This window comes from Delphinapterus leucas, unplaced genomic scaffold (genome assembly GCF_059928025.1).
Source record: "Delphinapterus leucas isolate spDelLeu-1000000601 "Yukka" unplaced genomic scaffold, BTC_Dleu_Yukka2 spDelLeu_asBTCV2_sq57, whole genome shotgun sequence".
In the NCBI taxonomy this organism is placed as follows: domain Eukaryota; kingdom Metazoa; phylum Chordata; class Mammalia; order Artiodactyla; family Monodontidae; genus Delphinapterus; species Delphinapterus leucas.
Genome location: NW_028322266.1, coordinates 2,677,144 through 2,703,297, shown reverse-complemented (window position 1 = coordinate 2,703,297; position 26,154 = coordinate 2,677,144). Strand labels below are relative to the sequence as shown.

At 42.3% G+C, this 26,154-nt stretch overlaps 1 protein-coding gene across 1 annotated transcript in view; it reads right to left on the bottom strand.

The window, feature by feature from the left end:
* The window catches only part of LOC149743909 (uncharacterized), a 200,468-nt gene extending 182,119 nt beyond the window's left edge, over positions 1–18,349 (bottom strand). Inside the window, exons 1-3 of the mRNA XM_089906047.1 lie at positions 18,272–18,349; positions 16,404–16,914; positions 9,711–9,801 (exon numbers count right to left, since the gene is read on the bottom strand). Of these exons, the coding sequence (XP_089762173.1) occupies positions 9,711–9,801; positions 16,404–16,914; positions 18,272–18,349 (680 nt within the window). The remainder of the gene's footprint in view (positions 1–9,710; positions 9,802–16,403; positions 16,915–18,271) is intronic.
* Positions 18,350–26,154: the final 7,805 nt, after the last annotated feature.

The following is a 26,154-nucleotide window of genomic DNA, read 5'->3' as shown; positions in this document are numbered from 1 at the left end:
ATTATAATGTTTCTTTTATTCTTCAGTTATACTATTTCAATACTTTAAATACATGTTCAATTTTATTACCATATTTATGAATTAAAAATCTTAGTTTTCCTTAATGTCCTCCACTAGCAAGAAAACAAAAATTGAATGATACATTTCCATTTACTTATAACTTGAATTCTTTATAAATAATTTTATTTATCAAATATAAATAACTATGATTATAAATATAAGGTTTCAAAAAATGAGAAAAGCGAAGGTACAGTTCATGAATTTGTGCTAATGACAGTTAATTATGCTTAAAATTTACTGTCAATTTGAACAAAAAACTATCACAAAAACAAAGTAGGACATTATATAATGATAAAAGGTCAAATCACCAGGAAGATATAACAATTACAAATATATATTCATGCAACATCAGAGCACCTAAATATATAAAACAAACACTGACAGAATTGACTAGAAAAATAGACAGAAGTGCAATAATAGTAGACGATTTCAACGTCTCACTTTTAAGAATGGAGAGACAGTTACCTTATAGGGAACAATTTTTATGAGTTTTTCTTCTCTCCTTCCCTTATTTATTTTTGCAAATATAAAAAAAAAGCACAAACTGTGAAATAATAAAGAAAAGAAACAGAGATGAAAGAGAGAGAAAGGGGTGGAAGGAAGGATGGAAAGAAGGAAGGAAGGAAGGGAGGGTATCTTACACAAAAGGTGACATACTATACACAGTTTTCTGCAACTTCCTTTTATCACTTAACAATTTATACTCCAAAATATACAATATATAATCCATTTAATCCATTTTGTAGAGATCTTCCCAACTGCTTTGCGCAAGTACATAGTAATCCACTGTGTAGATATATTGCAGTTTATATAACTGTTGGATTTTGGTGTTAGAATTTTGGATTTTGAGGGTGATTTCAATTTTGTTACTAGTACCAATAATGTTACATTGAAGAACATTTGATACATGTCATTTTTTGGATCTTTGGAACAGATTCCTGGAAGAGGGATTGATAGATCAAAGGCCAAATACAGCTATGATTTTGTTAGATATTGATAAAATCTTCTCCATGGATGTTGTCCCATTTTACATTTTGAAAAACAAGATATTAGACTGCTTTTTCCTCCTTAGCCTCACCAACAGAGTGTTATCAAACTTTTCATATATTTCAAATCTTACAGGTGACTAATGGTTTTGGTTTTAATTAGCATTTTTCTCATTATAAAGATTATAATAGGAAATATATTTTCTAACAAACATTGTTCCATTGAAAATATGAAACCTACATTTCGATCTGAGTAGCCCAGGGAAGTATCCTGGGTTAATGACATAAGTGGCTATTTAGTTGTAATTAATTAGGTTAATCTGAAACCATCCATTTTACTCAGGACTGCAGTTTAAAGAGATAGGAGAAAGAAAGGCAGAACAGAAGAAAGGGAAGGAAAGATGGAAGGAAGGAAGGAAGGAAGGAAGGAAGGAAGGAAGGAAGGAAGGAAGGAAGGAAGGAAGGAAGGAAGGGAGAGAGGGAGGAAAGGAGGGAGGGAGGGAGGGAGGGAGGGGTGAATTAAGCTAGGTCTGAATTAAGACAAAAAATATATGAATAAATGGGAAAGAACTGCTTAAATCAATGTAATTACCCTTGTTTGCTTGAAATCTGTGTTATAGTTTGAAGTCTGTGCCATACCTACCTTGTTAAAAAAACACTAAATTTACCTATCTTGCTCATATTCATGTTTCTCATAAACTCTGACCAGAAATTACAAATTTTAAAGTTTTACCGCATTTCAACAGTAAACTACGTGCATAACCTCAGAAATGGATTGATGTCTCTTGTTAATACATATTTTGTTCATCATATGCTGGGTAGGAGCTACATATTAGTATATATGCTCAAATTTTTATTGCATTTAACACACCAGAAGGGACATTATACAACTAATAAGAAGTGAAGTCCATATTAAGTTATTTGATCAAATATGTTTCATGAAAACTGCCTAAGAACATCAAAACAATTAGTCAAACCCAAAATTCAATCTGAGTTAGCATTCATATTCAAAGATTTGAATTCAGAAGTAAGTTCAGAGACCAAATATTATATTTTGATTTGTTCTGGAGTGGCCATCTGCCCATATGAAAAAGCTACTGCAACCGTCTGGCAGGCAGTTTAAAGAACCAAAATAACTACTCTGTGCAGGTCAGGTTCACAGGCATCTGGGTGTTGACTTGGAAAGCACAAAAAGTAATAATCACAGCACGTGGTACTTTACCGAGTAGCCAGCCAAAAGTGTCTGTCTAAATAGTCAAAAAATTTAGCTGTCATAAGAATCCTTTGAGGAAACTTTATAAATACCTATCAAATTTCAAATATCAGTGGCCAACATTTTTAAAAACACCATAAAGATCTAATAAAATGTTATAGAAAAGTTATAATAATCCTGAGGTACCCATAATTTATATCCTGGCACATTTAAAAATGTTCCTTTTGTTTAAAAATGGGCTTCAAAGATATCAATAGTTTTATTTGTATATTTTATAAATATTTGTGTGCTAGTCAATAGTCTGATTTTTAATTGTTTAAAGCAAATCCAATGCCACAAAGAGCTACTTTAGTCATGACTTGCAGGAGTTCAAGGGGAATATCCTCTATCTTCACCCCTCTGCCCCTCCCCTACCTTCAAGTCTTCTCCTCACAGGTCTCTGCCTGGGAACTGTGGACTTTTGCTGCTCCTTTTCTTGGAAGAGTGGCTGCTGAAAGGAGTTAAATATGGCTCTTGGATAAGTAAGTCTGGGTTGGAGGGCCATGAAGAAGGGTCAGCAAGAGGACAATCTCCCTTGGCGTCCGGAACTTGTAGAATAGCCTGCAATAGAGTGGACCACCAGCTGAGCTCCTTGAAGTGAGAGCTACAGGCTGGCAGGGAGAAGGGTGACCCCAGTGTCAACCAAGAAAAGTTAGATATGCACACTGATGCACACTAAAGGTTGACGACAACTGAGAACATCTGTCTCAGACTCTCCTGGAGGCATTCACCAAAAATTGAGTTACAGGACCTTACACCTGACCAGCTGGAGAAGGGGTCTAGTAATTGCCCTGGTTATCATGCTTGTCATGATTTTTCAGCACATAAATGTTTGAGAATCACTGCCATTTTGAATGTGTGTTTCACTTGTCTGTTTTTCCAGTGGACTTTACCTCCTTGCAAGGAAGGTTTGTGAAGATTTGTTGCTGTTGTTTGCATTATTAGTTTTATTATGCTAATTCTAGAATCTCTGGTGCATAGTGCAATCTCAGGCAGGAAGTAATGGCTCATTAAAACAGGTATCCCAAAAGTCTTAGTAGAACTTCAAGATTAATTCCTTCAGGAAGAGGTAAAATTGTCATTAGATGCAGATGATATGATTCTATATATAGAGAACCCTAAAGACTCTACATGAAAACTACTACAACTGATAAACGAATTCAGCAAGGTAGCAGAATACAAGATTAACATACAGAAATTGGTGGCATTTCTTTATGGCAACAATGAAATATCGGAAAGGGAACGTAAAAAAACAATGCCTTTTAAAATCACAACCCCCAAAATAAATACTTAGGAATAAACCTCACCAAGAAGGCAAAAGACTTATACGCTGAGAACTGTAAGACATTAATAAAGGAAAGTGAAGATGATTCAAAGAAATGGAAAGACATCTCATGTTCTTGGGTTGGAGGAACTAATATTGTTAAAATGCTCATACTACCCAAAGCAATCTACAGATTTAACGCGATCCCTATCAAATTACCCATGACATTTTTCACACAATTAGAACAAATAATCCTAAAATTCATACAGAACCATAAAAGACCCAGAATTGCCAAAGCAATCCTGAAGAAAAAGAACAACGTTGGAGGCATAGCCACCCCAGACTCAGACAGTACTCCAAAGTCACAGTAATCAAAACAGCGTGGTATTGGCACAAAAACAGACATATGGATCAATGGAACAGAATACAGAGCCCAGAAATAAACCCACACACCTCACTTAATCTTTGACAATTAATCTTTGACAAAGGAGGCAAGAATATATAATGGGAAAGAGACAGTCTCTTCCGCAAGTGGTGTTGGTAAAGTTGGACAGCCTTATATAAACCAGTGAAGTTAGAACACATCCTTTCACAAATGAACCTATCTACACACGAAAATAAACTCAAAATGTCTTAAAGACTTAAACATAAGACATGACACCATAAAACTTCTAGAAGAGAACACAGGCAAAATATTCTCTGACATAAATCATACCGATGTTTTCTTAGGTCAGTCTCCCAAGACAATAGAAATAAAAATGAAAATAAACAAAGGGGACAGAATCAAACTTACAAGCTTTTGCACAGCAAAGGAAACCATAAACAAAATGAAAAGACTACCTACAGAATGGGAGAAAATATTTGCAAATGATGCGACCAGCAAGGGCTTAATTTCCAAAATACACAAACAGCTCATACAACTTGATGACAACAGAAGCAAACAACCCAATCAAAAAAATAGGCAGAAGACTTAAAGAGACATTTCTCCAAAGAAGAAATACAGATGGCCAATAGGCACATGAAAAGATGCTCAACACTGCCAATTATTAAAGAAATGCAAATCAAAACTACCATGAGGTACCACCTCACACCAGTCAGAATGGCCATCATTAAAAAGTCTACAAATAACATATGCTGGAGAGGGTGTGGAGAAAAGGGAACCCTCCTACAACACTGTTGGTGGGAATGTAAGTTGGTGCAGCCACTGTGGAAAACAGTATGGAGGTTCCTCAGAAAACTAAAAATAGACCTACCACATGATCCAGCAATCCCACTCCTGGGCGTATATCCAGACCAAACTATAATTCAAAAAGACACATTCACCCTGATCTTCACAGCAGCAATATTCACAATAGCCAAGACATGGAAACAACCTAAATGTCCATCAACAGATGAATGGATAAAGACGATGTGGTACATATATACAATGAAATACTACTCAGCCATAAAAAAAAGAATGAAATAACGCCGTTTGCAGCAGCAACATGGATGCAACTAGAGATTATCATACTAAGCAAAGTAAGTCAGAAAGAGAAAGACAAATGCCATGATACCACTTATATGTGGAATCTAAAATATGACACAAATGAACCTATCTATGAAACAGAAACAGAATCAGAGACATAGAGAATAGACTGGTGGCTGCCAAGGGGGAAGCAGGTGGGAGAGGGATGAACTGGGAGTTTGGGATTAGCAGATGCAAACTGGTATATATAGATTGGCTAAACAACAAGGTCCTACTATATAGCACAGGGAACTATATTCAATATCCTGTGATAAACCATAATGGAAAAGAATATGAAAAAGAATGTATATACATATGTATAACAGAGTCACTTTGCTGGACAGCAGTAATTAACACAATGCTGTAAACCAAGTATACTTCAATAAAAAATAAGTTAATTAAATTTTTAAAAAGATTAATTCCTTCAGAAGAACAAGTACTACACATTCACAAAAAAAGCACCCTTTGAAAGTTTAAATTTTTGAATTTCTTTGCCACTTCCTTAGTTTTGATCATCTTGGACAATATACTTTTAATATTGACTTTTAAAAATAATTGTGTTTCAGTGTTTGCTATCCTTAGAGAGACAGAAACAGATAAGTACAACTAAATACTTATTTTTCAAAAGTCTCAAAAGTATAAGGGAAATGAAAGTAATTATATCTTCAAATGATTTTGGGGTATGTTTCTAATTCCATACTTCTGATGCGATTAAAGATTAAAACTGTATTAAGACATTTGAGACATGCCGCATTGGTATTAAATGAATTTAATTTTGCGTAAAGTGGTAGAAATATTTTCTTCAGCAAACATACCTGCAGATATAAAATCACAACCATAAATCTACAAAAAAGCAAGCTATTGAATGAAATCTGATTGGTTATTTCCCTGCAGTATGGATCTGCTAATCATTTAATTTACTACTTGCTAACAGAAGCCAAAATTTAAATATACATATATATATGTGTGTGTATATATATATATCTTCAATTTTAAATCATTCATATATATGAACAAGTATACATACACATATATAACAATTGTTCATATATATATATATATATATAAACAATTTAAAGTAAAGAAAGTACATCTGGTGGCCTATTTTTTCCCCCCGATTTCTAAAGAACACCATATTCTATTCTAGGCAGTGGAATGTCAATCCACCTTAAGGGCTGTTCAATGAGCATATCTGAGAAAGCACTGGTTTAGCCAATGATGTACTTATTGAGGGAGGCCCTAGTGCCACTGTCAAGAGCTTATCCACAGGAGAGATAAGAAGGTACTTGTTTGGTTTGTGAAAAGAAGTAGTGAGGAATGGCAGGTAGCTGCAGGCTGATGACACGTGATGTCCATATATATGTAGAACCAACACGCCCATAACTGCACCCATTTTCCATACCCAAATCCAAAGCCTTTATATCATTAATCCCAGGCAAAAATGGTAAGATTCATGTGTGTTACTATCCCACGGCTTCAAGATGCCTATAAACTCATATGAGTATGTCTTAGTTATATCAGTGGAGGACAAACCAGGCTTCTATCACCAAGCCCCATTCCATAACAGGCAAACCAGTCCAAGACTTCTCTGAGTGCTGCAGGAGAGTCTATGGAAGGGGCGCTCACTCCACTGTGATGCCTAAAATGCCTTTGCACAGAGCAAACATTCAATACATGCTGAGTGAATGAATGAGTGAACTGGTGTCATAAAACAGGCTTATTTCAGGGAAATTCCATTCAACAGGCTGGCATTCCTTCCTACCCATCTTAACTGTTAAGCTTGCCATCAGACAAAAATTTAATTATAAAACGTTAGAGCTGAGGAAATTTTAGAAACTATCTACTCTCCAGAGGTATACAACTTTAATTTAGTGGTAAAAATCACTAGGAGTGATTTAGGAGTCTATCAGACCTGAGTCCAAATTCCACATCTACCATATTTTGGTGAGCAAATAACTACTTCTGAGGCTCTGTTCCATGTATGCATTATGGGATATCATAATAATACATACATTAATTGTATGACTATCAGGGGATGAAATGACACAATCCATTTGCCATGGTCGGCTAAGTAATTTGCACCAAGTAAGCACTCAAGACATTAGCCAATATTAATAGCGGAGAGATGAAAACAAAACTCTGGGACTGATGCCTACCCTAGGGGCCCCAGTGGTCATAATGACTTTCTTCCATTCAGCCTGCTCTCTTCTCACTAAGACTAAGGAAGAGAAGATGAACAAATTAGGAATAACAATTGGAAAATGGTTTTATACTCCCTGAATGAATGGAATTATAATAAAATGATTCATGAGTTCTGCAGAAATATGATGAGGCTTTAGATCTTTATGTTAGTTCTCTACAAAACCAATTTATGGCCCTAAGATGTACCTTCCCACCCAGCCCCATCCTTACCAGGATCAAATATCATTGTAAATGGAAAAGTCAACAACACATAATCAACAAGCTAAGTTACAAGCCAGTGAAGTCTCGGAGGTTTGATAGAGAAAATTCAGATTTATCATTATATGTAAAAATAAGATGATATGAAGAACTCAATCTAAAAAGTATTACCTGGAGATCTAAAATCTCTACAATAGTGCTATAAAAAGTAAAGAGCTAGAAATCTATTTAGATGGTTTTCCTTATAAGAAAGCACTTTCTGTATAACTTTTAATGTACTATTGATGAGAACAATTCAACAAAATTCAAATAAATACCTGCAGATGTCCTACAAGAAGAAGAGAACAGAGTTAGATGTGACAGGGGATAACTGGACTTCAGGATGAGTAAGACCCTATACTTGACCTCAATAAATTAACATGAAATACAGTGGATGAGTCACGTACAGAATGTCAGAATTCTAAAAGGCCAAGCTAAGTACCAAAAGGAACATGTGGGGACTCTTAAGAAGGAAATAAAATATTGGTTAGTTGATTACGAAAAGGCAGAAGGGAGTAGGTTCCCTTTGGCTGCTCTTTGAAGAGATCACTTCCTTTCCCCCCTAGTCCTGAGGCTAGGGTGGCATGGGCAATAGAGGAATGTGGGGACTGAGAATCATTTCTACTCTCACCAGAGTGGCTGGAAGCAGATTTTCTTACCAGGATGTAGTAGTATGCTAATATTTAAGGGTTCTTGAGGTCAGAGAGAAGGGTTTGAATACTCCGGCTCCATCTCTTGCTGTGGGTCAAGTTTCTTACCTTTCCAACACCTCAGCGTCTTTACCTGAAAACTGGGGATGATGATAATGTCTCCCACCTGAGTGGAGTGTGAGAACTACATAATATAGTGCATACGCAGGGCTAAATTTGGTGCCTGGCAAACAGAAAGTGCTCAGTACGGCAGGCGAGTGTAGTGACAATAAAGGCAAAGATGACGGGGGTAGTGCCGGTGTTGCTTCTGCCCCCAGAACAGGCTCTGACTGGGAGAGAGTTAAAGCACCTTTGGGTTCATGGGGGTTTATATATAAGCAACGGTTGATCAATGTGAGCTGGTTGTCCAAATGATTATGTGCAATCTAAGAAAAAAATGGGCCTCGGATCTGCTCAGCTACTTAATAATATTAGCAGCGGTAGTAGTCAAAGAAGCTAAATTTTATTAAGTGTTTATATGCCAAACAACGTGCTGAATGTTTTAAAAGGATTTACTCACTTATTACAACGAGGCTATACACTAGGTTCTGATAATGTTATTCGTCTCTTTCAGATGTTGACTGAGCCTCAGACGGGTTACAAAAGCACCTAAGATCCCGTTGTCAGTACATGACGGAAATGAGTTCAAATCCAGCCTGTCTGACTTGTTCTTAATCACTAAGGTATGAAATTAAGCATGTTGCCCTTTGCCTGATTCTCCTTCTGAGGCCTGAATATTTCACTTAGCTCTCTGAGTGCAGAAGAGAGAAAATTCTCTCTCCTTGACCCAACTTGGCATCAATATCCAACTCCCCTTCTCAAAATGGGTTGCTTCAACGAGCAGCAATGAATGCCGGGGTCGTGGACCAGTCACCTTGATGACTAAGAGTCAGACACTAGGGAAAGAAAATGCTCTGTGACAAACCTACCCTTGTACAGAAACAAGACAGAAATGGGGGAACAGGGCAGAAGATAATGGAATAAGGCATAGGAAAAATAGCACCTGGCATCGTGATAGTAATAATAATAATAGTAGTAGTAGTAATAGTAATAATAATAGACTTTACTATGCTCTAGGCATTGTATTAAGTGCTTGGTGTAAGTGACTTCATTTTAACATTGAAAACAAGTCTATGGGGATGAAATATTATTAACATCATTTTATAGGCAGGAGTATTGAGGTTCAGGTAATCAGGTAAATTGCCCAAGCTCATATGGTTAGCAAGTGGAAAGCAGAGATTGGAACCAGCACCTACACTCCTAACCATTATGCTATAACCATTATGCTGAAGACATAAGAATTCCAATGGTCTTTCCCCATAACCCACTCCTGCACTCCAGACTTAAATACTCCAAGATCAAGAGAGAGCAAGCTTGGAGTTGCCACTCTTCAGTGAGTGTCAATCATTTCAAAACAGTGTATTTGCTAACAAGATGCAGTTCTTGTGATAATCTTCTCAACCAGGTATCAAGAAACAGGAAGCAAAGATTCAAGTAACAGTATGTTCCTACTTACGAGGAAGGTGGGACAGCATAGTTGACACTGGGATTAACTGTTCTGGAAAACGTGGTCCCAGTAGGCATACACGCTGGTACATTTTCCCCACCTACCAAATACAAAAGAATTATTTCATTTCCATGTTGCTCTTCAAAGTTCCACCTCATTCGTGCCTGTCATTCATCCTCTGGCCTCTTCCTGTCTCCATTTCTGTACAGAAAGGTGCTGAGTCTCTGCTCTCGGATACAAAAAGGGTGTGTTAGGAGAGGGAGCCATGGTACCTCAATGTCTTTTTTTTTTTTCACCTTAATTCTATTATGCCAACTCCACTGAACTTAATTAGAGTGAATACAGAATTACACAATTACCCTCTGTTCTATTCTTCAGATGTTATATTTTGATAAAATTTACGACATGCTGCTCTCCCCTTGAACACCAGATGAACACTAGAAATGGATGTGTGTTGACATAAAATCTGTTATAATTACAATTCAAGTATAGCTTACATAATGATAGTGTTAACATAAAATTATAGATGTGTAGAGACAACGTGGTCATGCATTTTTTAGTATAAGCACATGCTTAGACCAATATCTGTTAGCGGAATGAAGATGGAAGAGAATTTTGGTTAAGCCACAAAGGCTGTTTAAGGACTTGCAGATAGCTAAGGGGAACTCAAAGACCAGTAAGATAGTATTTCCCCTGCATTCAATTGCAAATTCAATTGCAAAGTGAAGGGAAGATGTGTAATTTCCCCTAAGGAAATTACAAGTATTTCCCCTGCCATGTTTTCAATTGCAAAGTGAAGGGAAGATGTGTAATTTCCCCTATGGAAATTACAAGACAAGTACATTTTTTCCCTTGAATACCTGGGTAAATGCTTAAATTCTAATGTATATCAGTGATGCAAATTTTCAACTGAGTTTGATAAATCATAAAATAATAATTATACATATATGTATACAAAACTGCATGGAACTAGACAGTTCAGAATTACTTCTAATTAAAGAGGTACCCTATGGCAACTAACTTAAACCTTACAAAATATGGTTCCAAGTACCCTATCAGAGTGAAAAGTAGGAGACGGAAAGGTTTCTTGTAAATGTTTGTAGTCATGGTGTCTTAACTAAAACTACTGTGTCACAAATACTATTAAAATAATTGTGACATTTTATTCACTTTTACTGCAAACAACAAACTATAGGTATTTTTTCATTTCAGGTAATTATTTTAGCTAACAGTTATTCAATGTTTTGAGAAGACAGAGTGCTAATTGCATGACTTCATTTTATCTTTAAAATAGCGCTTCCATGTCATTATTCTTAATATCTCCATTGTATTAAAGTGTATCTCTAGTTCAGACCTTTCTTCAGAACTGCAGACTTGTGTATCCAACTGTGTACTCAGCATCTCTACTTGGACGTCACGAAAACATCTCAAATCTTATACCTCCAAAACTGGTCTTTAATCCCCCAAACATGCTCTACCCCAAACTTTTTCCATCTTGGGTGACAGTAACCACACCTTTCCAGTTTCCCAGGCCCTAAATCTCGAATTCACCCTTGACTCCCTCTTCCTTTCCATTCTTGCATTCAATCTACCACGAAATGCTGTCACAACCTTCCCAATGTGCCACTTCTGAGAATTACCAGCCGCTAGCAGCTTGGTGCAGGCCACCAGCATAGACCTCGAGGATCCTGTAGTTGCCTCCCGAGATTCTCCCTGACTCCACTCTCTCCCCACATCCTCAAGGCCACAGATAGAGTTATGCTTTTCAAACAAGAGACAGTTCATACCACACCTCGGCTAAAATCCTGCCCCTGGCTGCCTACATTTAGAGTAAAAGACACAATGCATGTGATGGCCTCCCAGGACTTACCCAATCCAACCCATCACATATCCGACCTCCAGCCCTCCTGCTGTCTCTTCCTCCCCACTGACTAAGTCAGCCAGGGTGGCCTCCTTGATATTCCTCCAAGCTGCCCGGCATATTTCTGCCTTAGAGTTTGGGGACTGGTTATTCTTGCTCCCAGGGAGTGGTCTCCCCATCATACATTCTGACAACTCCCTCACTTCAAGTCTTTGCTCAAATGTCAACTTATAAAATCCACCCTGACTACCCTATTTAAAATCGGAACCTACCTGTACACTCCTCCAGCACTCCCAACCCAAGCCTCTTCAGTGAGCTTCACATCCTTTTCCTTATCCCCCAGCGCCCGTCAACTTGTGACAAAGCACAGAATTTATTTATAACATCCGTTTCCACACGAGAGTGTAAGGAGGGAGAAAGCATGCAAGAAGGAGCACGCAGGCAAAGGCTCTTGTCTGATTTATTCATTGATACGTCCAAGCATAGAGAACAGGAAGATGCTTGATAAATAGTCCTGAAAAAGATACAGATGAGGAAACTAGTAGTGAAGCTCAGAAAGTTTAAGTAACTTCCTCAAGGTTCTAGAGCTAGAAGAGGGTCACAGTAGAATTCACACCTGGGGATGTCTAACTTCAAATCTCTTAGCCTCTCTGCTATCTTTTTTTTTTCTTTTTTTTCTTCTTTGCGGTACGCGGGCCTCTCACTGTTGCAGCCTCTCCCGTTGCGGAGCACAGGCTCCGGACGCGCAGGCTCAGCAGCCATGGCTCACAGGCCCAGCCGCTCCGCAGCATGTGGGATCTTCCCGGATCGGGTCACAAACTCTCAACCACTGCGCCACCAGGGAAGCCCCTCTCTGCTATCTTAAGTCCATGCAATTCAGGATTTGTTTTAATCAGTGCCATGGAAATTCTCACTCCACTGAATAGGATCACTAAAGTGTTCTCTGTCTAGATTTATATATATATTTTCCATTTAAACAAAGGAAACAGAAGAGGGGAATTCATCATGGGTTATTGCGGTAGTTTTACAGCAATTTTAGCAATAATGACATTTAAGTAATAGTGATATTTAACGATAGCATAATAATAATAAAATAATAGCTCTTAAATGTATTGAAGACGAATCGCATGCTAAACTCGGTGCTAAAATATATCCATGTATATTTTGTGCAAAATCCTTATGAATATTCTATCAGATGAGCTTTATGTGTAACTCCACCAGGCATACTTCTCTTATTCCGCTTTCAAAGATAAGGAAATTGATGAGAAGTGTGGTAACCGTTTGATCAAGATGAGACTGGTAATAAGTTGTGAGTATGAATTTAAATTCAGGTCTAACTCCAGAATTTGATTCTCAATCCATACATGAAAATTCTGATAATTCCTTTGATAAGGGTATGTTCTCTCCTGGAAAACATCCCCCATTATGTCTGCCTGCGCTCATACCTTCAGAACACAGTCAACTTTGAAACATGATAAAAATGTTTAAATAGTGTGCTTTAATAAATGGAAATATCTTCATCTAAACAATAACACAAAAAGGCAGGCTGAGCCCTTTGAAGTGGCTTCGTTGCTATCTTCCATCCAGAACAAGAGAAGGAATCAACAGCTGCAGAGTAAAGAAAGCATGAAACCCAGAGATGGAGGATTCTGTAAATGACCAATTACAAGACTATTAAGCCACACTTCCACAGCAAGAGGCAAAATATTCCATTAAACTGAAAAGTTTTCTACCGCTAACTCCAAGGCCCACACAAACATTAATGTTGCATTTATTAGGATGTATTTCCCGTGCTCTATCAACTTGACTTTCAGCAACTGTATTAATACAGTCCTTTCGCTTTGCACATATATCTGAATGATGGATTCCATTACTGGAGTTTTGTAGAAAGAGTGGAGTGAATGAAGTAAAGTTTGGGAAGAGCCATCATAATCCATAATGATGGGCACTGAATCAGGACAAGAAGAAACCTCTCTTCTCATTTATTTGAATGAAAATTCTACTATATATTTATTGCCTCTGTACAGGGCCATCTGTTGAATAGTGGAAAACAAGCATCTTTCATTTGGAGGTAGGATTTGTGTGCTCAAGTTTCTATGGGCCTGCAGAATTAATCTTGTTTTAGAAATGAAATAAAATGTAATTTCTTACTGTAAGTAGATGTGGTTAAGCAACTGGCAACTTTGATGTCTTTAAATCACTGCAGTTTCAGGGTAGGCAAATCTATAATTATTTCAAGCACTTCTTTATTGGTGCAACAATTGAGCAGTGTACATAGTGGTCAACAACCTGGGCATTGTCAGACGACTCTAAGTTTGAATCTAGACTTTGCCACTCACCAGCTATGTGACTTTCAGCTATGAGAATCACTTTCTTCAGCTTTGCAGTGTGGATTATTATATGCCCTTTGCAGAACTACTGTAAGAACTAAATGCATATGGGCACAGTGGCTCATAGTAAGGGCTCAAATTAGTACTGTGGTCACTACTAGTAGTATTGAAAAGAAATTAGAACTTCTATTCTCATAAAGTGGGATATGTGTCCCTTTATCATTGTAATTTCGTATCATTTTACTTTTGACCTTATAATTTAATAGCTTGATCCAAGAAACATTTAGCAGTAAATATAATTGAAAGAAGATTACCTGTCAAACATGAAATACTGTAGCATCAAGTGTGCTGGCACAATACTCTTCTCAGATAATTAACCTGTAAAAATATGTTATTGTCTTCTTTTTAATTAAGCACATTGAACATATATATTTACTGTGCCAATTGGCAAAAGGTCCGTTAATTAATCAGTCTAACTATGTGTTGCATAAACGTCTTCTAAACATAATCGTATATGTATTTTATTTGTTGGGAAAATGTGTTTGAGATTGTTCTTTTCTGCCTATTTAAAGTAAAAGAGGGTGAGAAGTAGAGTTAGGCTTAATGTACTTTGTACTCCATTATGCCATGAAAATGCTTCTGTGCCCTGGAGACAACAACAAAAGATTTGCTTTAATGACAAGAATCAAGTATGTTCTAAAGCTTCCAGGTAGGAGGCATATAGGTTGCAGTTTATATCACAAGTCTTTGCTCTCTCTCTCAACTGCGTCTAGATGGGAAAGATGTGGTCACAAATGCTTCAAGGTGATATAGTAAATGTTGGAAAAGAGGGGGGTAGGAGGCAGAGTTTTGAGTATCTCAAACCTGAGCTAGAAGGATTTTATTTAAAGAAAATAGCGGATATTATTTTCCACTTAAGGAATGCCACTCAGCAAACCTGACATTAATGTAGGAAATTAGCTCTTTTAGCTATGATGCTTTCAAATGCACATTACTGAAAACAAATTCAAAATAGTCAAAGGAAATTTAAAAACAAAAACCAAACAACAACAACCACCTCAACAAACAAGTACTAGAAATTCAGGGATGCAGCCATATTCAGATACAGTTGGATCTGCAAGTTCCAGAGTATCAGCAGGGTTCCAGCTCTCTCTCCATCGCTCAGCCCTGCTTACCTCTGCAAGACTTTATTTTACAGAAAGTCTCTTCTTGTGCTGGATGGTCACTGGGAGTCCCAGAGTCATATCTCCCCAGCTTAGAAATTCCAGAGAGAAAAGACAATTCTTCCATTTTTCTCTGAGAGAAAAGTCCTGGGGAGGAGTCTGATAGACTCAGCCGAGGTCAGATGCCTACCCATGAGCCAATCACCTGCTTTACTGGAGTTCATCCCCGGGGCCCGTGAGGAGGCAGGATGGCATTATCTGGCAGTTCTCCAAGAAAAGCCTGCTGTTTTTGTAAGATGAAAGGGGAGAGGACATGGATAATGAAACCTGTATCTGCTTCTGTAAAATCCACAGAATCTTACTCCCTGCCCTGTGTCGATGACCATGCAGTAAGCTGACCCAGGAGGTCATTTTGCGCACAACAGTCTTTATATATATGACTAAGGAACACACTGGTAAAAGAATATGGACGAAAGTCTGAGTATGACAAGTCAGCTAGACTGGTATTAACTAAAAAAGCTGTGTGAAAATATCCTGAAAAAGTTGCCCCCAACTCACTCAAAGTCCAAAGTTGGAGCTGGAAATACAATGTCATGGAGTTTGGATAAGAACAGGTTTTCTCCAAGCTGAACTATGACACAGAGATTAGAGACTTCTAGAAACTATACTTTTTCAAAGAAAAAACATCACACGAGAAAAATGAGGCCTAGAAAAATTAAATGACTTAAGCTAATTAATGGCAGGACTGAGACTAGAGTATACTTTGTGTAATTGGCTATGGTCTTTTTGTTTGTTTGTTATCACTTCAGAACGAGACAAACTTAAAGAAAGGAAACACAACCAAAACTCAGTGGTTGGAAAAGAGACGGATGTGAACGCCATCTTGTTTCTTACGTATAAGGTTACCCCTCACAGTGTTTTGGAGGAGAAAACGCTGGCTCTTCCCAACGTTGGTTAACATACACAAAGATTCCAAAGACAAAACAAGTGCTTTGCAAACAAAGTAACTAGAACCAGCTCAGGCTTCCCCGCGCCAGGTCCTCCGTTCCACGGTCAGAACCACCAACTGTATCCCCCCGGGTAACAAGGTGATTCAGAAAAGCTGGCGCCTTCAGAGAAGGGAGAAAACTTAGCCGGGAAGAGAGTCAAGAGGAAACTTGCTCAGCTTCTTGCTGGGGTCTGAAACGATCCCAATAGAGTCCTTAAACCCCTCAGGTTTCCCCAATCAAGCACCCTCGCCTTCAACCTGGGCCACCCCAGATCTGACTATCAGACGACAGAAGTCTGCGGACGCACGGAGAGCTGACCACCCCACGAGAGGGACCTACGCGCGGCCGCGCCCACTCACCTGCCGCTCCGCGGGTGACGGGAGACCTGCCCGGGGTCCAAGTCCTGGGCGTGGCAGACTCGCCCCTCTCCGGGCCCGACTCCAGCTCACCTCGGCGCCGCCCGCCTGGGCGCCGCCATCTTGACCACAAAGGGGGCCTCGCGCCGGAGGCCCCTGAGCGGGCGCCCTGAGCGGAGCCGGAGCGCCGGGGAGGCCCAGGTCGGCGCCCTACGTCCCCCGCGCGCTCGCGCCCCGTCCACGAGCGACGAGAGTCCCGCACGCAGCGCCCGACCCAGGCTTCCGCGGAACCGGCGCCCCGCGCAGCCCGCACCGCGGCTAAGGCGGCGCCGAGGGCGGCCCGGGCGGAAGAGCGGGCGCGGGGCACGCGCTCGGTAACCTGGCAACGCGGCGCAACCCGGCGTCTTCGGCGAACCCCAGCCCTCCACCGCGAGGAAGCACGGACCCCCGCACCCGCCGCCCAGCCCGCGCCGCCCCGCGGTCGCTCCGCCCGCCGCTGCCCGCTGGCTATGGTCTTTTAAATCCATGATACAACGTCTATATGTAACAAATCTGTTAAACCCTAAATGTTTATGATATTCAAGTAATCCATTATCTGAATTATTCTTGAAGATAAAACATCCAAAGACTTCTTAATTGTATGGGTATACATACATAAAATACACGTGGAGGTAACTTCAAATACAGTATGTGCCTGTCTCTATTCCTTCCCTCTCCGCTCTTCTAAAAAATGCCCCTTTAAAAATTGCTCACTCACCATCTATTAGGTAAATTTGCTGAAACACAGTAAATGTGGAGACAGAAATTGTTATAGAGACTATTCCAAATGGCACTGACACCTGTATTTATGAAATTTTTAAAAGGGTAAGTTAGAGTTGTTTTTTTAAAAAAAAAAATCCCACTATAGTAACACCACATCATCCTAGGTGCCCAGTTCTATCCAACTACATAAGATGGAGAAAGAGAGAGAGATAGAAACAGAGAGAGGGAGAGAGAGGAGAAAGAGAAAGAAGAAAGGAAGAAAACCAACTACTTATGTATAAAATGTTGCTCCCAAAGTTTGAGATTATACTCAAGCATCAATGAACAGAAAGAAAACACTTACAAATTTACAAATGTATTTCATTTATGGTATGAGGGACACAGGTTTAGATTTGCAACACGCTCCCACAAGGGTCAAATTGACCACTTTTTTCTATCTAGTTGCTCTTGAGAGAACAAAACAATTGAAACAGATGCCATTCAATTCCAAGTCTATAGCTTAGACCATGTCACTGCACACGAAATATTGTTCATTCAGAGTCAGCACATAGCAAGAGTAATTTATACTCTCAGAGTATTTGCTCTCAAGTCAATAGCAGAGAAGCCTTGACTAAAAACGTTCCCATTACTTTCCATTGTAATATATCTTACTTATAGCCCATGAAACAGTGGTCAGGGGAGATTTATTCTTTGGACACCATATTATATAATCTCTCCACTTTAAGCCATCCCCCACTCGGCGATTATTTTTTAAATATGTTACTCGTAGTCAATATTAATTTACATTTAATCTTTCTTAGCATTATGAGTATTATTTTGTACAGGCTCAGAAACAAATCTCCCGAAATTCCTCCCTGATGCTCCCTTCAGGCTGAAAATGCATTGCAGTGTGGCTGCAGTGACTTAATTCTAGTTGGCAGAGCCCTGGCCACACACTAATTTCATTAGCCTCAAACTCCTGGATTTGAAAGATCCACTGAATATGATTCCTGTCCTCTGACACGTCACTTACTAACCAATTCAGTGTGCATACAGAGGAGAGAAAGGACTTGCTCAGCTCTGGCCCACCGGCAGGCAGATGAGAATTCCCAGTCAGAGACACTGTTTACATCTGAGTGGTCGTTCTTGCCCGGGTCCTCATTTTCAGGAAGGAACTTCAATCCAGGCTTTGCCGGCAGCTGCAGCATTTGTTACATCCATTACTAGCTCCTTCTTCCTTCCTGCCCCCCAGTGCTTAGCATCCCCCATTTCAGTCACTAAGTCTTCCTTCCCCCAGCCTAGAAGCTTACCTCACCATAACTTTTTATCTCAAATGATAGGTTTGGCACATTCCCCACAGCAACCCACAGGGACTGGGGAAAAGAAAACTCAGATCTCTGGAGAGCTAAGAATTCAACCATTTAGAGAAGTTTCTTTTATACAGGACAGTCTTCATTGAGCTGAACCCTGCAATCCCAGAGAAGATTCACCTACCCGTTCTTTTCCTCTTTCCCTAAAGTGACTGTGTCTTTGAACAATGGGTCTGTGTTCCACTATTCTCTCTATTCATTTTGCAGGTTTACAGAGGCTGGGAAACTGGGGACTGGACTTACATGCCAGGAGCTTCTAAGATCACACGCAAAAATAAGGCTGCGGGAAGAGATTGTTGGAATCTATCTCTGTATATTTGAACATGGGCAGTGGTTAACCAGGATGCTCACACCAAGCTTATATCCAGCTTGCAGCACAAGCTACAAGTTGGTGCATCCCTCCTACTACCAGCCTCTTCTCAATAAATGCAGGTGAAAACTGGGGGCTCTTTTCCCTCAGCTGTTCAATCCAACATGAATAGCTGCAATTTGCAAATTAGAGGAAAATGACAGAGTTTTCTCTGAATGGTTTTGGTCCCAACCCACACTGCTAATGCTGGCATTCAGTTCCTTTCCTTCCCAGCCCAGGGAACGGGGAAACTAAGCATAAGGCAAGCGTTCTCTTTTCTTGCAAGTGCCTCAGATCCACACACCAGAGAAGGAATCAGCTCCCCCTGGAATCTTTTTCAGCAAACACAATCCTTCAGCCTAGTCTGCAAGCTCTCTCTTAACTTTAAGATTTCACTCTTTTTTCGACAGGCAGGCCCATCTGCAAGCTCCCAAGCTCCAAGTGAAGGCACCAAAATAATTTTTAAAATGTCAAACAGCAAATGTGCCTTCAACCCCCAGAGCTCCAGTAAAAACACGGTGAGTTGCGCCTGTGGTTCTCAGGTGACTTCTGGCCTCATCCTCCCTGCAGCGCTGCCTCCTCAGGTTCTCTAGGTTAAGCTCAGAGGTAAAGGAAGTGCTTCTGGGTTTTGCTTACAACAACCCAGGCTCTTCCTGAAAGCATTACCTCAAAGTGAAGGCTGCCCAGAAGCACTTTTGGCCTTGCAAACATCTAGAGGTGACATACTCAACAGGTGCTAGGGATGCTCAGAGGCTCAGAGGGGCCATACCAGGCTGCAGCTTTAGACAGACACCCCTCCTTCTGGCACAAACACAAACTTCATACCCCTGGGTGCTGATGTAGTGACAGCTTGAATCTCACAAGGAGTCCCCTCCAGAAACCCAACATGCTTCAGGAAAGGCACTTGAGAGGGAGCCAACTTTTTAGCTACGGGGAGCATAAGGGTCAGCCAGAACATCTGGAGAAGGGACTAACTGAGCTTGGGTCCTACCAGGCAGGGAGAGAGCTGTGCATTAGGAAAGGATCACTTCAAGACAGAGATGAACAAAAAACTTGGAGATAGGGGTAGAGAAGGAAAAGAGAGGCAGAAATTGAAAGGGAGAACATAAAAACAGAGAGACAAAAAAAAAAAAAAAAAGCAGGGAGAAAGAGACACAAGGAGAGAGACACACAGGAAGAAAGACAGAGAAACAAGAGAACCCATAGTCACGCATACCCTGAAACTCAATTTCTTCATACAGAAGCCATCCATCTATACCTAGGGCGGCACAGGAGCCGTGGGGCCGAGGCTGCGGGAGCAGGCGGTGAGAGAGCACTGCAGCACCGCCCACGGCTCAGCTGGCTCGATCCGCCGACCTCGCATCTTCCGCCGTTGCCCGCCTGCACCCGGAGCTAGAGGACCGCCCGGCCTTGCTCAGCGCACCCTACTGCCTCCCTCCAGGCGCCTTCTTGTCTGGCTCTGAGAATCGCCCTCAAAACCCAGGACTGGGGTTGGGGGCTGCGTTAGGGAGGTCGTGGGAAAGGATGGGCACAGGGTGGGTGCAGAAAAAGCGACTGTGTTTCGCAGTTAGCATGAGCTCACCTCCGGGCTCTGAGCTGGCAGGAGTAGAAAGCTGATCGCCCGGCTCCTGCCAGTGGCCGGATCGCAAAGGCAGTTTAGACGGTGCAAACAACTGCCCAGAGCAAATCACCTGGGGGCACGTCTGCGGGTGGCTTCTCCCCGCTTGAGGACAGTCCCCACGCCTTCCGCCCCATGCCCTCGCAGAGACAGGTTACAGGTCGGGAAATCCAACCCGAGCGAAATGGGCAATTCACGTCCAAATGTAGGTGAAGAACTAGCCTTCGGTTTAAGAACTGCCTCCCTAAGCTCTTCTCGAAATTTTCCAAGGGAGCTGCAGCTTGTCGGGCGGCTTGGGGCAGGGAAGCTGGGGAGTTGAGAAATGCCTAGTTTCTGGGCGTCTTCTCATCTTTCATATTCCTTGCGCCTAAGTGGCTCTCATAGGAGTCCGGCACTTTTACAAGCCTGTTTTGGAACCATATTTCACTCTAATGCAAACCCATTTAAATCATCCCCTTGTTTTTCGGAGACTGTTTCTTGTCAATGGGGCCATAAATCCAGAAAGTCAAGCCGGATGGAGTGGAGCGCGGACAGGGGAGAGGTGGAAGGGAAATGAATCAAACAGGGAAAGTACCTCCTCGGGTGAGGTGGGAGGGATTCGGCAGGATCTCCAGGGTGGAAATGAGCGAAGGCTGACCAGACCCCGCACCCCTGGAGTCCAAGCCAGCCTTCAGGAAAAAGAGCGCGGGGAGCTACGGCGCGCTCTGCCCCGGAGGGAGCGCCCCCCTACCTGGAAAAGCCTCAGGATGTTGGCTACCATGATGGAGACCGAACTCCCCGAAGCCCCAATCACTCCAACTACTTTCTCGGGCTTGACGAAAACCGGAGGCTCGCCGTTGGTGCAGCGCACTTCGGAGGTGTCCTTCTGGATGAGCGCCTGGACGAAAGTGAGCGACTGTTCGAGCGCATAAGTGTCCCTGGAACAAGTGTCCAGGATCCGCGCTCCCAGCGTCACGTTGGGCAGCAGGTTGGGATCCCTGTTGATCTGGTCCAGGGCGTAGAGCATCGCTTCCAGCCTGTGGATCCCGTTCTCCCTCTTGATGTCGCCACAGGGCACTCCGCTGGGACCCTTCGCGTGCACCGTGAACAGCCCCCCCGAGGGTGACGTCCCCCTCGATCCGAATGGAGTGCGGGGCGTACATCTCCTGGCCGCGCGCCGCCGCCGCCAGCGCGCACAGAAGCACCTCCAGCGCGCAGCAGGGAAAGTTCATCAAAGTCAGGGCGCGGAGCAGCTTCCCCAGCTGGACCATGCTGCTCCCGCGGCTGCGGTGGTGGCGGCGGCACTCGAGGGGACGGTGGCGGGCTCGCCGGAGTCCTGGCCCCTTGGGGTGAGCTCCTCCGGGGAAGCCCAGGGTCTCCTGCGGGCGAGGAGGGTAGGGGCACCCGGGGAAGGGCAGCCGGCGAGGGTGGGGGGCCCCGCGGCGCCTGCCAGCTTGGGGCGCCGTGCGCTCTTGGGTTCCCCGGCCAGCGCGCCGCGCTCAAGCTCGCGCTCGGTGGCTTGCAGCTCGAGCTCTCCAACAGCCCAGCGCTGGGGAGAGAGCGAGGATGGCTATCGCTTTAAACGCGCGTTCGGCTCCCTCTCCTCCTCGGCCCACTCCCTCCCACCCTCGCTCGCTCTCAGGCTCTCCCCACCCTTCCCAGCGCCCACCCTTCCCACGGTTTTGCATCATCACGCAGGGAGGGGCTGCGTGCTGAGGTAAAGGGGGAGGGAAAGGGTGGGCGGCTGTGGGGGGGGGTAGTAACTCCGATTGGGAGTTTCGAGGTCCCCAGGGAATCTGGGGATTGCAGGTCGCAGTCGAAGGCTGAGCTCCTGCTTCGGTCTCACTGTAGAAGCCGCTCGCTCGCCCGCCTGCACCCACACGCACATTCTAGGCACAGGGTGGCATCAGCCCCGGACAGGGCGGTTCTAGCTGGGGCTGACTGCTTCCAACCCTGAGGTCCGGAGCCGGGGCTGTCAGCGCCGGGAGAATGCGAGGTAGTCGAAGGTGATGCCGCCAAGCATGAAGGGTAGTAGGGAGACCCCAGTCTCTACTGCTAATTCGTCTGTGCCAGTTTTTCCTAAGAAAAACACACATACACACAGGAGCCTGATCTATGACCTAAAGAACCTTTACGCAGAGACTTCTCCGGGGCCAGGCACAGGGCTAGCCTGTAGGGAAAGACGCCAACAGGAAATGCTGGGAATGGAAATGCATCTTTGGTCTTCAGGGGTTACTGTGGCCGGAGCCGTATGAAGTAACCCTGGTCTCCAGTAAATCTGTGGCGGATTCGCTCCTTTTCTTCCTTTCATCGCAAGAGATGGAACAACTGAGAACTCTGCAGAGCGCACTTTCTTCTCTGGCGCTGACAGGTGTAAGGCTCCCTCCTACCCATTTCCAGAGATGCTTTTGGGCTGATGTCAGGTTTCCTCGGGCAGGAAATAGCAAGAAAGAGGTGACAGTAGGAGGAGCAGACAGAAATCTCCCCATCGATCCAGTGATCCATTCTTTTTTTTTTTTTCTGGCTGAAGATTTGGGGGGGGTTGGGGAGTGGAATCAGGATGCCAGAGCAGGTTGTAGTGCAGTTAGGAAGCTGTTTTTCAAAGGTGTCCCCTCCTGCAGGTCCAGCCCAAACTTGGCCCATTAAAGCAACAAGTGGCCCTAGTTCCTACACAAGGAAGGGCAATGTATCTGCCCTTGGTGCCCACGTGTACTGCTTATGGTGGTCTCTACTCTTGCTGAGCCTTTCTGTTGGAGTGCAGCGAAACTGTCTTATACAGAATTGAGGGCGCAGAGAAAACCAAAACAAGACTATACTTTCTGTTGTAATGTTAGTGTACTAAAGAAAAATGTCCTTGCACGTAAACAAAACAACACACACACACACACCTAAAACGTCAGAAGTTGGGAAGTTGGTTGTCTCTTCCACCAACCACCTGTATGACCTTGGCACTTCTGTTCCTGTGCCTGAGTTTTACTTTGCCCATCTGTAAAATGATGAAATTGAATTGAATGTTTTACAGGTTAACTTTTAACTTTCAAATCTTCTGTTGAAATAGGCCATGCACCTTTGGCCATGGTGTTCTTTTTAGACCAATATCCTTTGTTGCTTTATGTGTAGGGCACCCGTTTTTTGATACCCAAACAACACTTCAAACATTTCCTGGTACAGAGGATTTTTTTTTTTTCTTGTTGACCACCCATTTATCTTCCTTCTAGGGAGAGTCCAGTCCATCATTTTCTTTTCAGACATGCCCCTCCTCCAGGTTTCAATACTTAAGGTTTGAGGAGGAAAAAAACCTTCTGGCTACAGTGTTCAAGGAAGGGAATAGAGGCTAACAAGAGCTAGGCAGGGCTAATCCCTGGACTTCTGCTGGAGTAACGAGGTTGATGACATAGGCTTACCACTGTCCAATAGACAATCCGTGCCGGAGTTAAAAGAAAAAGGAGCCTCCTTCCTCTAAATGCTTTATGTATATCTTTGGACAATGTTACACTATTTGATTTTGTAAACACATACCATTTTACTGCCATCTTCAAGAAAAGTGATGTAAAAGCTATGCGAAGCTACCCCTGTGTACAATGTGATCATCCATCACTCATAGATGTGATGCCCTGCTATATAAGTGCACACCTCGTGCAACCTTATGCTGTGATGCGCCCGCCCCTTCCAGCCAGCCCTGGAGCTGCGAGCGTATAAGCCCGCAGCTGTGCCAGAAGCTCCCACATAAACAGGGAAATATTTGAATCCCATAATGAGAGATACCAGAGAGGAGAAAAGGCAGAGAGAAGAAGGGGTGGGGAAGAGAGAAAGGGACCTGGTTAAAACATGTGAACTCCTGGATCCACATGTGCCTGAAAGATTGCCTCTTTTTTTTCAATTATATAGTATTTTACTTCTGTTGTTTGAAGTCAAAATATCCTCTTGTAACTCACCTATTCTGCTATTCAATACATTGGATCAAAAAGGCTGGAACAAGTGAAATAGATATCCTGTTAAGGCAGCATTAGCTAATTTGGAAAGGGGGAAAGAAGCAAAGCAATAGAAAGGCATCCTTGGGAACACAAATACTGTGATCCTAGTATTTAGGCATCAGTACCTCAGGCTATATTTGATAGAGACTGTATCCTTATTTAGTTTTTAATTTAAGGCTGTTTAGTAGGCACTTGGTGCCAAAAAATATATTTGAAGAGCTGTGTTACAAGTAATAACACTTGATTTTTCACCTGCCCACGTGAAGATCTATGTTCTCCTCTTCCATTTCCAGGTCACAGCTTGCAATTGCTCAACAAATAGTTCTTGGCTGACTGTTGAATGTTGCCTTATTCTGTGTTCTCTCTTTGCTCTACTCATTCTCCCCAAATATCTGGCAGCAATCGTTATCTTCTTTTTGTTGCAGTCATCTGTGTGCCTATTTTATTTCCCTTGCTAAGCTGGAAGATCCTTGAGGGTAAGCGGCTAGGTATTATTTATCTTTTTACCTCGGACAATGTTCAGAATGGTGTTTTGTACCTAAGAAGCACTCATGTGTTGAATGAATCAGAAATGGTTTGCCATTCCCCACTGCCTTTATCTCACAATAACAGAAACATAAAGTGGGCAGAGCAGAAACGACGGCAAATAAATTGTCCTCTTAGTCACAGAATGCAGTTTCTAGAACTTAAAGAATAATTAGTAGATTTTGAAATAATTTTGTTTTACAAAAATTTCATAAGATTGAAATACTCTAACCTTAAAGCTCTCGATCAACTCTAAAGGAAGGCTTTAATTGGCTCTTCCTGAGTCAAGTGTTTATTCCTGGGCCGATAACTGGGGCCATTGTCATAATAGAAAGTGTGATTTATTACCAGAGAAAGAGGAAAGTGACACTGGGCTTGCAAGATATTTATATCTTCAGCCAGAGTGCACAGGATCTGGAACTTAATCGGTGACGCAGTATTTGTTTGAGATTATATGAATGAAAAATCTTTGTGTAAGAGTGATTAATCTAAAACTTGGCCAGTCATTGTCCTAGTGTCATATTAAATTGCAGGAGAATCTAGTTTTAGGCACAAAGATCATAAATATAAAATGTGTTCCCAGGCTTGGTTCTGTGTAGTCAGTAATCTGTACTCAGCCACTCATTAATAAAACTGAAAGTTAAGGACTCAGTCCTAACTTATATGCTTAGCATTGTATTTTGTTAACAATCTCAGTTTTATTTTCTTTGTTCTCCCCGTCCATCATCTTCTGCAGAAAATAATGTCTCCACTTTCAATTCCCTGTCTATTTAAATCCAATTTGTAATTTATAAAGTTGTCCTCCTTAAGGGCTGCTGCTTCTGCCACAGTAATGTACTCTGGCCATTATTAAACGCTTCCATCTTTCATGTAGGTCTCCATCCATAGGTTTTGTTTTCATAGCTTTTTTTTTTTTTTGGCGGTACGCGGGCCTCTCACTGTTGTGGCCTCTCCCGACGCGGAGCACAGGCTCCGGACGCGCAGGCTCAGCGGCCATGGCTCACGGGCCCAGCCGCTCCGCGGCATGTGGCATCTTCCCGGACTGGGGCACAAACCCGTGTCCCCTGCATTGGCAGGGGGACTTTCAACCACTGCGCCACCACGGAAGCACTATACTTATGATTTTATATTTGCTTATTTACTTTTGTCTCCCCCCTCAGCTCAAGAGAGACTATATTCATCTGTGTTAATCACTGCT